The sequence below is a fragment of the Punica granatum genome, chromosome 3 (genome assembly GCF_007655135.1).
Source record: "Punica granatum isolate Tunisia-2019 chromosome 3, ASM765513v2, whole genome shotgun sequence".
In the NCBI taxonomy this organism is placed as follows: domain Eukaryota; kingdom Viridiplantae; phylum Streptophyta; class Magnoliopsida; order Myrtales; family Lythraceae; genus Punica; species Punica granatum.
The window spans coordinates 11,547,258-11,561,379 of record NC_045129.1 but is presented as its reverse complement, the minus strand read 5'-3'; the positions used below and the strand labels follow the sequence as shown (position 1 = coordinate 11,561,379).

At 42.8% G+C, this 14,122-nt stretch overlaps 3 protein-coding genes across 5 annotated transcripts; all 3 read right to left on the bottom strand.

Moving 5' to 3' along the window:
* Nucleotides 1-191: 191 nt before the first annotated feature.
* On the bottom strand, nt 192-2,936 carry LOC116199490 (ABC transporter I family member 10). Of its 2 annotated transcripts, none has more exons than XM_031529853.1 (6): nt 2,701-2,908; nt 2,373-2,547; nt 1,856-1,942; nt 1,231-1,356; nt 948-1,070; nt 192-842 (listed from the first exon to the last, which is right to left on the bottom strand). In XM_031529853.1, the coding sequence occupies exons 1-6, from the start codon at nt 2,832-2,834 to the stop codon at nt 633-635; spliced, it is 855 nt and encodes a 284-aa protein (XP_031385713.1). In that variant the 5' UTR covers nt 2,835-2,908; the 3' UTR covers nt 192-632. The 2 variants fall into 2 exon arrangements, with proteins under 2 accessions (XP_031385713.1, XP_031385714.1); XM_031529854.1 differs by having other exon boundaries at nt 700-868; nt 2,701-2,936.
* Nucleotides 2,937-4,569: 1,633 nt separating this feature from the next.
* LOC116199486 (5' exonuclease Apollo) lies at nt 4,570-7,390 on the bottom strand. Its single transcript, XM_031529841.1, is given in 5 exon segments — nt 4,570-6,130; nt 6,317-6,480; nt 6,483-6,527; nt 6,825-6,933; nt 7,024-7,390. Coding segments are annotated over 5 exon segments (1,674 nt in total). The 5' UTR covers nt 7,210-7,390; the 3' UTR covers nt 4,570-4,960.
* An 873-nt stretch (nt 7,391-8,263) lies between these two features.
* On the bottom strand, nt 8,264-12,584 carry LOC116199485 (mitogen-activated protein kinase kinase kinase 3-like). 2 transcript variants are annotated; one of them, XM_031529839.1, is made up of 11 exons: nt 11,982-12,584; nt 11,098-11,394; nt 10,862-10,946; nt 10,708-10,770; nt 10,464-10,624; nt 10,280-10,355; nt 9,914-9,973; nt 9,710-9,817; nt 9,371-9,610; nt 9,129-9,229; nt 8,264-8,973 (listed from the first exon to the last, which is right to left on the bottom strand). In XM_031529839.1, the coding sequence occupies exons 1-11, from the start codon at nt 12,344-12,346 to the stop codon at nt 8,700-8,702; spliced, it is 1,830 nt and encodes a 609-aa protein (XP_031385699.1). In that variant the 5' UTR covers nt 12,347-12,584; the 3' UTR covers nt 8,264-8,699. The 2 variants fall into 2 exon arrangements, with proteins under 2 accessions (XP_031385699.1, XP_031385700.1); XM_031529840.1 differs by having other exon boundaries at nt 8,264-8,970.
* Between the last annotated feature and the right edge of the window lie 1,538 nt (nt 12,585-14,122).

Below are 14,122 nucleotides of genomic sequence, written 5' to 3'. Positions count from 1 at the left end.
GGAACCACCCACCACCATGCATCCAAACACATGCATCTTCTCAACTGCACTGCTACTTAGCGACTCGGTCAAATATTATCGGTCTTATACAGAGCTCAAGAAAACTAGTCGGATGCTCCGAGTATGAGAACTGAGAAGTGTCGCGGTTTCGAGCTTTACAAGAAATCGAGCACTTCCATCTGCTCATGAGATTGGTAGAACATTTCCTGAACCACTATTTATGTACGTACGTACAAGCTTTGGAAAATCACATGCCAATACAAACACGTCCTGTTTCACCCTAACAAATCCATACCAACTCATCTCGATTTATGACGCTGATCGCATCGAAAGGTCTTAATGTTTTCAATCATACAAATGCACCCCACCCCCATCGTGGTGGAGAATAAATACATGGATGACCTATTCATGACATGAAGACGTGTCAAGGAAAACGGGATCGGTACCAATCTAATCTAGGCTGTCTGCAGCAGCTCTGCAGTTAATTGCAGCTGTGCGGGAGATCAATCTAGAAATGGATTGATCTTACCTTGCTTCAGCTTACCTTTGCCTAATTTTGTTGTATATGCTTTAGACAAGCATGATGATACTCTACGAAGGCGGATCTTCCAAGAATATCAGGTCATGACTCACTAAGAATTTATTTGGTTGCTATAAGAGGATTGCTTAGCTCTGATGAAATTCATTATCCTCATTGGGTCACCACGCTTGATGACCTTCCCATCTTCCATATAAATAGCTCCATCCGCATACTCGAGTTCCTCCAAGCGATGCGTTACCCACAGTGCTGTAACTTCTTCGGATTTTTCCAGACAATTCTTGACTGCTCTGATTACGCCAATCTAGTATGAGCAAGAAGAGGTACAACCTATCCTTCAATTCATCTGAAGATTGTAATCGAGCATAACTATATCATTAAGTATGTCATCGAGCAACAAAATGAGTACCTGATCGCTTTCATCCAAAAAAGTTGTTAGCTCGTCCAGTAGCAACACCTTGCATGCTTCAGCTAAAGCGCCAGCTATGGCGACCCTTTGTTTCTGACCACCACTAAGAGTTTGAATCGGCCTCTGCAAAGCCAGCAGAACATAAACAGTTAATCCAGCAAAGGACTTCTTTATCTACTAGAAACATAACAAAAATGCATAAGTTCAAATCATCAAAAACATGATTCTTCGAACAATTTCCCCCAAACTGTGAGAATTGAGAGTCACAGTAGTAGTAACCTACTTGCATATAATCAGACATGCCGACAGCATCCAAAGCTTTTAGCACTTTGGACCTGACTTCCATGGAGGTGAAGCCCGACTTTCCAAGGCCAAATGCCACGTCAGCTTCAACAGTAGGCATTACTACCTGAAATATCAGAAGGTTCTGCCTTCACTATTTATCTTTGAAACTCTTTGAGATATTATGTGAAAGCCGTTATATGGTTAGAATACAAGTTAAAGAGCACAGAACTTCTTATCATATCTTACATTTTACAATCTCCATCTAAGTTCAGCCAATGTAGCAATTTCATAAAGGTAGAGGCAAAATGATGCAAATTCAGTCTACTATTCCATGCACCATATTCATAAGTGATCATAACTCTCTGCTGGAACTCATGCCATATAATTTAAGTTGGTGGAGCAACCACTGGGAGGAATATGCTATGGAGGCTCTATGATCGTTTATAGCAGAAAGGAACCCTCATACTTCGAAAAAGCTTTAAAATTTAGCTTCAATCTTGAAAACAGGGACAAGAGGACTCCCCATCATCTTCTAAACTCTACATGCTAAAGAACTCTCCCTACAAAACAGTTCACAGAATTTATTTCTCCCAGGCAACGAGCAAACAGATAAAAAAACCAACCTGATGATCAGGATTCTGGAAAACATAGTTCTTCGGCCTCTTAACATACACTTTCCCATTCGTGGGTGTCAACAGACCGGCAAGAATCTGAACAGTTCAACAAAGGACAGCCAAATCAGCAAGAAGGTTCACCAATTACGGTTCCTCGAAGGATCATAAAAAACCCATATCTACTTCTGAATTCTTCATGTTGCCAACTGACGACCCTAAAAAGAACCACGAGGCTTGAAAGGGGGTAAAATGTCGAAACTAAGATCCATTTCTTTCACCAGAAACTTATAATTCACTATATCTTTTGCACTAGACAGTCACACAGGCGTGACTGAATTACAGGAGTATAAAATTTCAAAAGCATTGCACCAAACTTAATGAAACTAAATTACTGGGCTAACCCTTAAAAAGCACTTTGAGCTAGTTATCATGATTTTTCTCATAGCAGCACTCCAGCATCGATAGTTCAGACTTCAGAGATTCGTCAGCTGACTGACTGCCAAATGAGAGTGAGAGCGAGAGGTACCCTCAAAAGGGTGGACTTTCCACAGCCGTTTGGACCGAGGAGCATCCAGAGCTGCCCGGAAGGGACGGTGAGGGAGCAGTCCGTGAGAATCGGCACAGTGGCCCCCTGCCTCGTGGAGATTGAGAAATTGACGTTCCGGGCTTCAATGGCGGCAGCGTTCTCACACCCATTGTCCCTTCAAGAAGAAAGATGAGCTCAACCGTAAAAGACCCCCCAAATGGCAGTACCGCGGATTCTTATTCTACCAAGACCGAGCACGACATGTTCGAAGAATTGCCTAGCTGAAAGATGAACCATTTCACAGACAGGGAGACGGGGTAAATGAAACCTGAAGCTAGAATTGGAGCGGGCAGGAGCGAGACGAGGCAGCGAGGAATGGATGAGGTTGCCGAGGTTCATCGCATTTTCTCCTCTCAGTCTCCGACGCTGTAAATGACGAGATGGCTCGTCTTTGTTTGTCATGTACTGCTGGAGATTAACGTCCGTCGTCCGTAGTCTGATGAGCGATGAATGACGACTGATCCTCTGCTAAAACTGGAGAGAAATATTCGGTGCACCCGGGTTCATGTGAGCCCGAACATATCACGTGGGCCCCCACTGGCCTCCCATGCTTTGGGTTCTGCAGAAGATTGAAATTGTAACCTCACATTGGAATTGTCGCAACAAAAGGTCTCTCGCGCTTAAACCTTTGTTAATTTTCGATCTTTTCAACAACGGGAATATAATTCAAGATTTTAAATTATGTAATGTCACAATTATAATTATATGTAGGGGTGATTGATTCCGAGTACCCTGTTTTTTTCACGATATTCGGACCCTACCCTATAAAGGACCGATTCCAAGATTTTGAAACCGGACCCTACCCTATTGAATCCTAGAATCGGAACCTGTATTATACCACAGGTTTCGGGTACCATGTTGAAACCTGTAAATTTTTTTATATCGCTAAATAAAACCGAAGATATCCCACCCATAATCAGTAATCACCGCAAATTATTTCAATCAACAACATGTGACCCCCTACGGAATTATTTTTCGATATTTAAAGAAGATAAAACCATAATCATTACCTATTTTCCACAAATCAGCTCAGGAACATTTAAGGAATTAATTGTAGAAAAAGCTACCTGTGTACTTCTCATTACAAATTCGAGCAATTAACTAAGTTATTTTACCGGCAAAGGACCAAGATCACGAAGTCCAGCAAGATTGAAACAAATTTGAGATCCTAATACCTCAAATTAAATCAGAAGCGGGATTAAGGCACAAGCAAGGACTGAGACAAGAGTGGAGGTAAGGGGGCAGTAGAAACCCAACAAGATTTGGTTCCATCACCGTCAGAGGGGACAATTAATCGGAAATCAACTAAGCCAGAGGAAGTCAACAAAATTAGGAAACCCTAGAAATGAAAACTCTCTCCTCTTTCAATTCAGCTGGGCAATGCGGAGTAGAGGCGGTAAGAGGTTACGGTTGCAGAGATCGGATGTCAACAATAATGAAAGAAGGGATGGCGGAGAGCGAAAGAGAGGGAAAGGGAGGCAGGCAACCGCGAAAGCGATAAGGGCGGGATGAGCTTTGCACCCGCCGAACAACGTACCAGGACGTAAACCGAGGCGAGAAGAACGATAAGGGAGGGGAGCTGGAGTGGAGAGTACTGACGAGAGGCGACCGACGGAGACGAGAGGAGGTGGAATCAGAGACGAGAGGCGATTTAGGATTCTTCCTGTCCTGTGTCTTCAATCTTCCAAACTATGTTAAGACTAACAGAAAATGAGACTAACTTTACCTTTTCTTTTCTTTTTTAAGTAATTACCATCCGATTCCGGGTACCAATTTCGACTCCGGTTCTGGGTATCCTATAGGTTGAAACCGGAACCGGAACCGGAATCGGATTTCACCGGTTCCTTATTTTGATACCCGAACCCTACCCTATTTTCAATACGAGCTACCCGGACCCTACCCTACCAGGTAGATTCCGACCGGTTCCGGGTATACCCGGTATCCGTGCACACCCCTAATTATATGCAATGAAGAGAGCGGCTCGATAATAACTCATGACTACCGATTTGGATCGATGACAAAGATCTCTGAAGGCAGTCGACCTTGATAGTGATTTCGACAAAGATCAGGGTGGTTGACGGTGAGTCACCTCAACTCTTCAAATTTTCGGATTTGAAAGATCAAGGGCCGAGCCGAGGAAGGCAAACGAAGGCGATGCCTTATTAAAAAAAAAAAGTTTAAGAATGTTTACCAATTCAACAGTTTACAGCTATACAGTTGCAGCTCCCTGTAGCTGTACATCCAATCAGCGTATATGCTGCTGCTAAAACATCAATCAAGTATAAAATTAATAAGAGTTAAAAAAAAAAAATTTGAACTCTTCGGTCTTGAGTAGACCGACAATGCATGCTGTTGAGCCGATCGAATCTCAATTGGGGCCAACTCGAGTGCAAGTTGCGCTTCTTTACCGAACAGCAGGCTGAAGCCGTCCAACAAGAACATATATATGGTATGGGCAAGATTCTGCCGAGAAGGGAGGCTTCCTGGCGGAAGTCTCCAATAAATGGTTAAATGATCAATGAGAACTCTCAGAAACTCCTCTTGGTGCGTCTGCTGGCATTAAGCTCGACTAGCGAAGGAAGAGGCTGTGGCACAGGCACGTTCCTTGATCTGTACAACTTTCTAAAGCTGTCGCTAAAGCTCTTCGACAACCATACAGGAGAGGAAGGGAAAGCCTTACGATTTTCGCGCTCTTTCTCACCTGAAATCTGAGTATGTACCTCTTTAACATCTGCCTCCTCTTCCTGTCTTTCCTCCAGTTCCTCGCAATTCCATTTGGCGTCTCTCTCTTGGCATGAGACTTCATCTTCTAATTTGTTCGACACCTGAACCGTTTGTGGGGGTCTCCCATTTGGGCGAGGGCTTCTCACTTCTTTCAGTGGAGAAGAATTAGTAGAATCTTGAGTGCCAAGTCTGGCTCTGCCGAATAAGGTCAGATTCGGCCGTTTACATGGAGGAGACGAATTGATCAACTCTTTCCTAATCATGGACACTTTCCCTTGATGCTGCACTTCTGCTGCAACAGAAGTTTGAGTTAGCTCTGCAATCACTTGTGACGATGAGCAATGCACGTCTTCACAAGTGTCCTCGGTATCTAATGGGGTTCCCTTTCCAATATCTAAAATCTTCCACAAAGGGTCGTTCGTAGGAATTTTACTTGCCAAACAGTTCTTCCTAACATAGTCCAACTCCATAGCCCAGCAATTCGGTGTTGTCGAGGCCACCCACTTAGGCGCCAATAGCTGCAGGGCCCACTCGAGCTCTTCCTTGGATGAGTGCATTGAATAACAGACATGCCAAACACCAAACTGGTCCTTAACTTCTTCGTAAAATTTCTGCCTCATTTTGACGTCTGCCTGCGAGGACTCCTCCTCGCATGCATACCACTGTGTTGAAGGTCGGATTATAAGAGGCTCGGGCTGGGAATTCACTTTTGCCTCTTCAAGCTTCGCTTTTGCTCTCTCGTAAAATCTGGGGAACCCATCGAACAAATGGAACCGTGAAGATGAGTCTCCAGAGAGTACTTCTGGATATGTGAGGGACAAAGCTTGGAAAAATTCCGGGTGGACAACTTTATCCACATATATCTTGGACCCAAAAGTCCTCGACACCTCATCTAGAATTTCCTCCTGACCGAGTAGGTCACAAGTCAAATAAACTACTGGGGCATCAGGGTGCTTCCATATACAGTTGAGTACCTGCAATATTGACATGTAATGGTAATAACTATATATACTTTTCATTTCATACTTCCTACCTATTTAACCCCAAATGATTTAAGGTCCTAGAACTAGATCTTTCAATAAAGTTCATGATTGGCTCGATTAACAACAAAAACACAAGTTAATAAGCGCATCAACCCCCGGCAATCTCCAAATCTATACCTGTCTAATCGCTGAATATTTGCTGGGCATCCTTTGTGTGTATTTACCAAACGTACAGTCCAAGAAAACATAATCAAGTCGGCACATGGGCTCTTCTCCTTTTCTGCCAACGTACTTTGCTGGTAAGTTTTGCAGGCACTCAGGGGTGAGTCTGCAATCACCGTGTGCAGAACGTTACCAAACTCGCCCTCAAACAAGAACATTACAGCTCCTGAAGTTTAGAAATCCAACGCGGATAAATCATCGGACAAAAGCATCTTCAAAACTGTTGTCATATGAAAACTGCCCCAGAATATCGATGTCAATGAATCGATTCTACGGCCATTAGTGACTCGAATATGCATCACACTATTGGAGGCGAAGCGCTGCCACAGTCACGAACTGCAGAAGCAACATGTCTGATTTGCCTAAAACCCTATAACCTAAAGATTTACATCAGCTCAAAATCTGATGACAGGCCTGACAGGCCAGAGCCCGATGGAGGAGATGAGCAATCACAATCACGTACCGGGGCAATGATTGGCATCGAAAGCAGCCACCGTAAAATGCTGCCCATCGGGATCATCAATAACGATCGATTGCCCCACCTCAATGTTCACGAACAACGAACCATCAAGCTGCAAAACATCCCAAATTTGGGTTCAATTTCGTAAAAGATTCAGAGCTCAATCTTTCGAACAAACAAGGAGCAGCCGGAAAGCTCGAACCCGAGGGAAGTGCTGAAGGACGAGCGACTGAGTCAGGCGAGTAGAGTATATCCGGTTGGTGAAATTGGCGATCCCGACAGAGTGATCCCGGTGGGCGTGCGTGAGGAAATGGTGCCGCTTCCTCTGCGAAGCCTGGGTCCACGTGTCCACCGAGAACGGCAGGCCTCTGGGCATCTCAATCGGCATCTCCACACCTCCTCCTCCGATTCCGGATCGGAATCGGAAGTCTCCCGGCGGGGAAGATGTGAGATTTGTCAAAGCAAGAGACGAATCAAGAAAATTCTCTCCTTCCGTCAAAGCTTCCAAAGGAAGCAGGAGGAGGAAGGGACATAGGGAAAAAGATGGCGTCAAAAAATTAGGGGGAAAAAGTTGAAAACTTTGATTCTCAGTTTAAATATGAAGACAGGATTCAGTGCGGACGAGTTCACATTAAGTCGGTTAGCATTTGAAACTCAAATACCTTTTAATTTGTATTTGGTTTTAGAATCGAGTTTTGATTTTAATTTATTTGTAACGATTGTGTTGTTGAATTATGAAAAAAAGTGTGGAAAAATGATGAATAGTTGAGAAAAAATAACGATTGTGTCATTGAATTGTGGAAAAAATAAATAATAATTTGAAAAAGTAATTATTGTGTTGTTGAATTGTGAAAAAAGTAATGAAAAGTTGAGAGAATTTAATTTTAAAAATTGAATTGAATGGTTAAAAAAATAAAAAAAAAATAATGAAAAGAGAAATAATTATGTTGTTGAATTGGAATTAAGTGAAATAGAGTTAAAATTGCATTGTAAAACCAAACGGAGAAAGCTCCCCAAGTCGAGAAGTTTCCCTGATTCGCCTCACCGATACCTAAACAACAATCTGGCTGGCCGAGAACTAAAGTATAAAGCCGAGAATGGATATAACAAACTTCGTTGAGACGGCATCAAGGGAGATGAATTGTCCGTGATTTTAGCTTTCCAGCCAAATGTCGTTTTATGGTGCGTTTAGTTTCAGAGTTAAAATAATTTTAATTTTAATTTTAATTGTGAAAAAGAACAAATAAGATGAGATTATAAATTTAACTTGACAAACGTGTATTTTTGTTATATAATGTGTTGGGTTAAAATTAAAATTAAAATTTTTTACTTAAAAAATATATATTTTCATTGTGCAGTGTGTTGAGTTAAAATTAAAGTTAAAAACTTTTCCTTATAATCCAAACACCCCTTTAAATTTTCAATAGCAATCATATAAAAGATTGAACAAGAATTACGCCCGGAAGTTGGGCGAAGAGTCGCACAGTTTTTCACCGAGTCACCAAATCAACCGATTATGTTTCTTGGACTACAAGGTATTTCATCATTAGAAAGATTCTACACAAAAATTTGTTACACGAAAGATGCTATACCTGAATATTTTTGTTTCTTTCTTTTTCTTGCTTCACTTATGAACAGATTGTTACAAAGATTTGAGAATATGGCAGAACACTTCTTCCTCGCTCTAATCATATTCCATTCCAACCTTTTCTTTTTACACTGTAAATCCACTGCAGCCGGTGTTACTAGTAGGAGCTGCCTCTTGCGCTCTCTCGAAGCTCCAGAACTCGCTTCACCTGACCCAATGGGCTGTAAGATCCCAGCTGAATTTTCCACTCCAAATCATATCCCCCGCTCCACAAGTCATACTGTGCCTTCTCAAATGATTCTTGTTCTCGGGGACCCGCCGGGCGTCTGGGATCTAAAGAGCGAAGCTTCATGCAAAACATCGGGGCTGTTGTACACCATATTTGTGTTTGGTCTCAAGGAAAACACAGAGTAGTCATTTAACGTGAACCCAGTTTGTCGCGTCGGGGAGTAGATTGGGTGAGGGGGTGAGAGGTAACAGCTCCTCTGGGCCGTTCCATGTTGCCTCAAAGGGCTCGAGCACGGAGATACCGGCAAAGACGTTATCATCCTTGCAGTTTCCCTACTAAAAGAGAGATCCTTAAGTCAAAAATTGCCATTCCTGGAAAATTTTCTCAAAAATTAAAGCGCTCCATTCAAACTTTTTCTTTATGGAGCTGAATGTTTCTTAAGCAATTAGCAAGGAAATGGATGAATTGGATAAGGTAATAAAGGAGTTACCTCGGGCTTCTCAAGGCTCTAGAGGCCATGTGAACCGGCTTTGATGTGTAATCCATCTCAAGAGTTGCACTCGGTCTGTATGAATGAAGCTCCAGAGCTGGCTGCTCACAAAAAGAAGAATAAGCATCAGCTCAAATAGTCAGAGTGCGAGAAAGGTGAGCAAAACCATCATCTGCCAAAGTTCAAAGCCTTTCCACTGTTTCTTATTACTTGTTGGAAAGCCAAAGGAACAAAAGGCTTACCGGTGGTGTCCGGCTCCCATCGAACTTAGAAGGGAAAGAATCTCTGGTGATGTTATTATTAGATGCACCAATTGTTGCTTGGTCCCTAATAAAAGGATGGTCTAGCAGTTTTGATGCCGTGGGGCGCGCCGATGGCTCCCGCTGCAAGCACAGCCTTATAAAACTCTTCGCCTCATTCGACAGGTGATCGGGAATCTCGGGCATGTCTTTGCTGTTCCCAATCTTGAATATAGCAGCCACCTGTCGGATTCAGAAAAATAGGTATATAATTTCTAGTCAGCCCAATGCTTTCAGACATAGCAGAGTGGATGGAAATTTTGTGAATGTCCGAGGTCGTACCCCTTCATACTGGCTCCATGGGGGCTTCGAGGTTGCCATTTCAAGAATCGTGCACCCCAGACTCCATATATCGACAGCAAGACTGTAACCATTAATGTTCATCACCACCTGCAATTAAATTAAAAAATTAGTAAACACGAGAACAAAATCTACAAATCGATTGGATACCAATTCACTCAAAGGTAGTCAAGAAATAAAGATCACCTCAGGTGCCATCCAGTAGGGACTTCCCTTGAAAGAAAGCATCGACGAACATGATGTTATCTGATCGCCAGAAAATGAAAACCAAGAATTAGAATATGATCAACGAGACATTATAATGTCTTTATAATCTGACATGTCACAACATCAATCGGACACACATGCATTTATCAACCTAAGCATCAACCTCTAATGACCAAATCCTTTCTCCACCGTCCCTTGGGGATGAAAGGGCACTAATCAGCGACTTATACAGTGCCAATTCTTCATGGAATCGGACATGATATCGCAATTGAAGTGCATAAGAAATACACTTTAACAATGTACAACAGAAGAAATCCTTCTAATTAGAGCACAGAGACAGCTTACATGCTTGGCCATCCCAAAATCAGACAACTTGACTTCACCATTGGGATGGACTAGTATGTTCGCCCCTTTTATGTCCCTGAGAGATTGAGCAGTAACAAGAAAATAGTTAAAAAAATAAAGTTTTGATCTCACAGAGAAACTGATCAGAAAGAACGGCCACCATATAGCAAGAACATGATTATACCTGTGGACCACATTTCTTCCGTGCAAGTAGGCGAGACCACAAGTAATCTGCCTTGTATAGTTCCGAATAACGGGCTCCTCAAATGGACCATATTCTTGAAGTAATTTGTGGATCGATCCACCAGAGACATACTCTAGGTAAACTGAAAGCGCTTCCTCTCCCTGTAAAAAAGAAAGCAGAAATTAGTTTCATTTTACCATTTTTGTAATTTTACATTTCAGTCTTTGTATATATTTAGATATACCATTTCACTGCCATAGTAGCGGACAATGTTGACATGAGAGAGTTGATTGAGCAAATTTATCTCCTGAAGAAAACGAAACAAGAAAACAAACGACCATGAGTCCAACAAGTTTGAGCAATTGATAGATATGCAGAGGAATATTCATAACATTCACCTGATTAAGCTGCTTGAGGCTCTCCTTCAATGTCTGATCATCTGAAGAAACCCTGACTTCCTTTATCGCGCACATCTTCCCCTCGCTGAAAAAGAGTACGACGAATATTATATGAAGCTCTTCCCCGACAAAGACGTTTTGAATGTGCTATCTTTGCTTAATCCGATAAGCCATATGGCTAAGCTCATTTCTTTATGTTTACCAGCAGGTTTTTTTCCCATATTGAATTCAATTACCTAAATCCGAGGTAAACATGCCCAAAAGTGCCCCTTCCAAGGAGCCTTCCCTTCTTACATCTCAAGATAGAACCATTGGAGCTTTCAGCCACCCCAGCAGTTCTCACAGTGGGCAGAGCAGAAGGGCTAGTCGGAGAACCAGGAGGAAGAGGCAACGGGTGGCACTGACTTCCCGAAGGAGAATCTACATTCAAGCCCGACAGTCTCGGATGTAGAGGCGATGTAGGGCTTGTGGGCCCCCTTGAACAGGGCCCAGGGCTTCTTGGCCTATCGCCCGACTTCATGTCCGCAAGTCCTCTGTAACAAATCATCAACACATAAAATGGATTGAGAATAAAAAGTACATGAAAAACGCTAGCAGAATGAACAGCCAAATCTCAACCTTCGTATATGAAGTCTACTCTAAAAGCTATCAGAGAATAATCCCAAATGGAATCACAAAGCAACTTTTAAATATTGACCAGGAAACATCCCAAATCATTTCATCCCAATCTTAAACAACTAGATCGTCCCAAATCTGAACCATCACTTGACAAAACCATTAAGCATATTCAAATCATCCCGATAACCCGAGCAATCACATCGAACCCCACCAGTTCCCAACTTTAGGAACAAATCCTCACCTAAAGTTTTTACCTGGTAAACTTCACCACTCGAAAACTGATGCCTCGATTGATCCGATGTCTAGGCTAAAATTTCTAGTAATTTCCCCCAGCTCGAATCGTATTCGGAATCCCGAATCCAACCCTATCACTAACAAGCCCCTCAGCTACGTGAGAGGTCCGAACACCTCAACAACCAATCAACCCTCACGAGCACAATAGATCAATGCAATCGAACCGAAAAGCAAGCTATGAATAGTTCCACCCAGACGAAAGTTCCACCTGGAAGCGCCGAACAGGGCAGGGCCATTAACGGGTTGATGATCATCGGAAGACCCGGAAGAGCTCACGCTGGAGACCGAGACAGAGACCGAACCATTCTCGACGGGCCCGGAAGGCCGAGGCAGGGGATGGCCCTTCCGCTCAACTCCATCGGAATCGAAGCCCGCGAACCCGCCGCCGCCCGAGTCCCGGGCGCTCCGCGGCGAATTCCTCGCCAAGGTGTCGTCGAAGCTCTTGGGCTTACTGTAGTGGTGGCGGTGGTGATGGTGCTGCTGCTGCTGCTGCTGCTGCTGGTGGGGTGTCTTGGGGCTGGGTAGGGTTTCTTCGCGGGACTTGATGGATTTCCTCGACCACCAAGCAGGCATCTTGGTTCGATGGGGGCAGAGTGGTGGGAGGGAGTGGAGACGACGGAATCAAGAGGGGAAATTCGGGGAAGTGGGCGAGAGGAGATGGTTTATAGTGTGGAAGGTGCGGGGAAGACGAGGAGTTGAAGGGACCAGGAAATTGAGGAAAGAGAGATAGAGAGAGAGAGGAGAGCATGTAGAGAGAGAAAGTGTAGAGAGAGAAGGGCAGGGTGTGGGGGACAAAAAGTGGAACAGTGGAGAAACAGCTAAGACGACTTCTTGGGGGGACGGCAGGGGAAGAGAGGAGAGAGAGAGAAGTGGTTGGATAAAGGAACAGGGAATGACGTGGCAGAGAGAGAAAGAGGAACTGTTCATTCAAGCACAGTAGTAGTGAGAGAGAGAGAGGGAGCCGATCGTTGACGACTAGGCCTTAGAGGCGCGACGCACGTGCCGACGCGTATCGCTATTTTTCCTCGGCCGAGTTGGGATGAGAACAAGCATGGCTGGGGCTCAAAAGGGGGTAATAAAACCCGAGATCGGTTAATTCAGGTAATCCGACTCCTTTTTTACTATAAATGGAGGAAGTTCACGATTTGGAGACTTTTACCGCTTAGTAGATTGATCTATTTCGAATTTGGATCCGTCAAAACCAATCGAGCTATTCGATACTAGGTGAGTGTTCATTGAGAATATTACATTTCGTAGAGTGATCCAACTTGAATATGAATTAATTAGAACTTATTAATTTTAGGAGATACAATAAGATGGTCGCCGAAAAAAAAAATGATAAATAGAAGCAGTACGAGAAGTTTCATTGATAATTGATGGAATATCTCTATCAAAAGCAAGTATTCCTGCACTGATCAAATCACAATATTGATCGTACTTTGAACGATAATATCGAGATTACATTTATATAAGTATGTCAGAGTTGAGCACTGCATCAGCGGTATGCATATGATGAGAACCGGTTCATTTATCACAGTGTGATTCAGAATTGGATAATCGCTAATGAGCACTGCATAAACTAGATGTATGCGAGAGACTCGATCGAGCACCTACAACTAGTTAGAAATGGGAGCGGGTCTCCTGAGAAATGCAAACAGAACGATATAACGATTCAAACTTTAGACGAAGTGAATGCGAATGCGCCTGATGTAGGCCGACTATACCGACCAGAAAAATGAAGAGAGCTGTTAATTATTAGGAAGGGGGGGAAAAAATTCCACCTAGAGGGAGTGTGCACTTTCATCCCACTGGGCTAGCACGTAAATGCTTACCCATCAAATTTTGCACTACGTTTTTGCCACTATACATTTTTCCAATTGCCGCGGACACAGAAAAGCTCCTCATGGACGATAATATTCAGAGGACCTTATAAGTGATGATAAATAACAAAGCGCGTGGGACTAAATTAAGCTATTTCTTCATGGGACCGACCAATTTTTTTTATTTTGAGTGATAATGATTCTATGTGAGTAAATTATATATAATAATAATGATAATAATAATAATAATAATAATAATAATAATAATAATAATAATAGATGGGACAACTGAATTGATTATATTATGAATCACCTGTTTCATCATTTTGGATTGTTATATATAAAATTGGGAATTGGCCATTGCTAGGGGCAGGCTGGTACGAGTTTAGGATGAGTATATTACATGGTAGAGTTATGTTCTGTGGGACGTCATTTGACCTCATCTGCCCCATAATTAATGGGAATAATTTCTACTTCACTCACACAAATTCATTTTAAGAAACTTATGAATATTTTCGTTTACGAGTGA

Excerpts from the sequence above, each read along its gene's own strand:
- LOC116199490 (XM_031529853.1), bottom strand. The coding sequence starts at position 2,834 with ATGACAAACAAAGACGAGCCATCTCGTCATTTACAGCGTCGGAGACTG. Across the intron at positions 2,548-2,700 it reads CGCTCCAATTCTAGCTTCAG|GGACAATGGGTGTGAGAACG; the intron begins GTTTCATTTACC and ends TTCTTCTTGAAG. Across the intron at positions 1,071-1,230 it reads GCATGTCTGATTATATGCAA|AGGCCGATTCAAACTCTTAG; the intron begins GTAGGTTACTAC and ends CTGGCTTTGCAG.
- LOC116199485 (XM_031529839.1), bottom strand. The coding sequence starts at position 12,346 with ATGCCTGCTTGGTGGTCGAGGAAATCCATCAAGTCCCGCGAAGAAACC. Across the intron at positions 9,974-10,279 it reads ATTTTGGGATGGCCAAGCAT|ATAACATCATGTTCGTCGAT; the intron begins GTAAGCTGTCTC and ends TCTGGCGATCAG. Across the intron at positions 8,974-9,128 it reads AGAGCCTTGAGAAGCCCGAG|TAGGGAAACTGCAAGGATGA; the intron begins GTAACTCCTTTA and ends TCTCTCTTTTAG.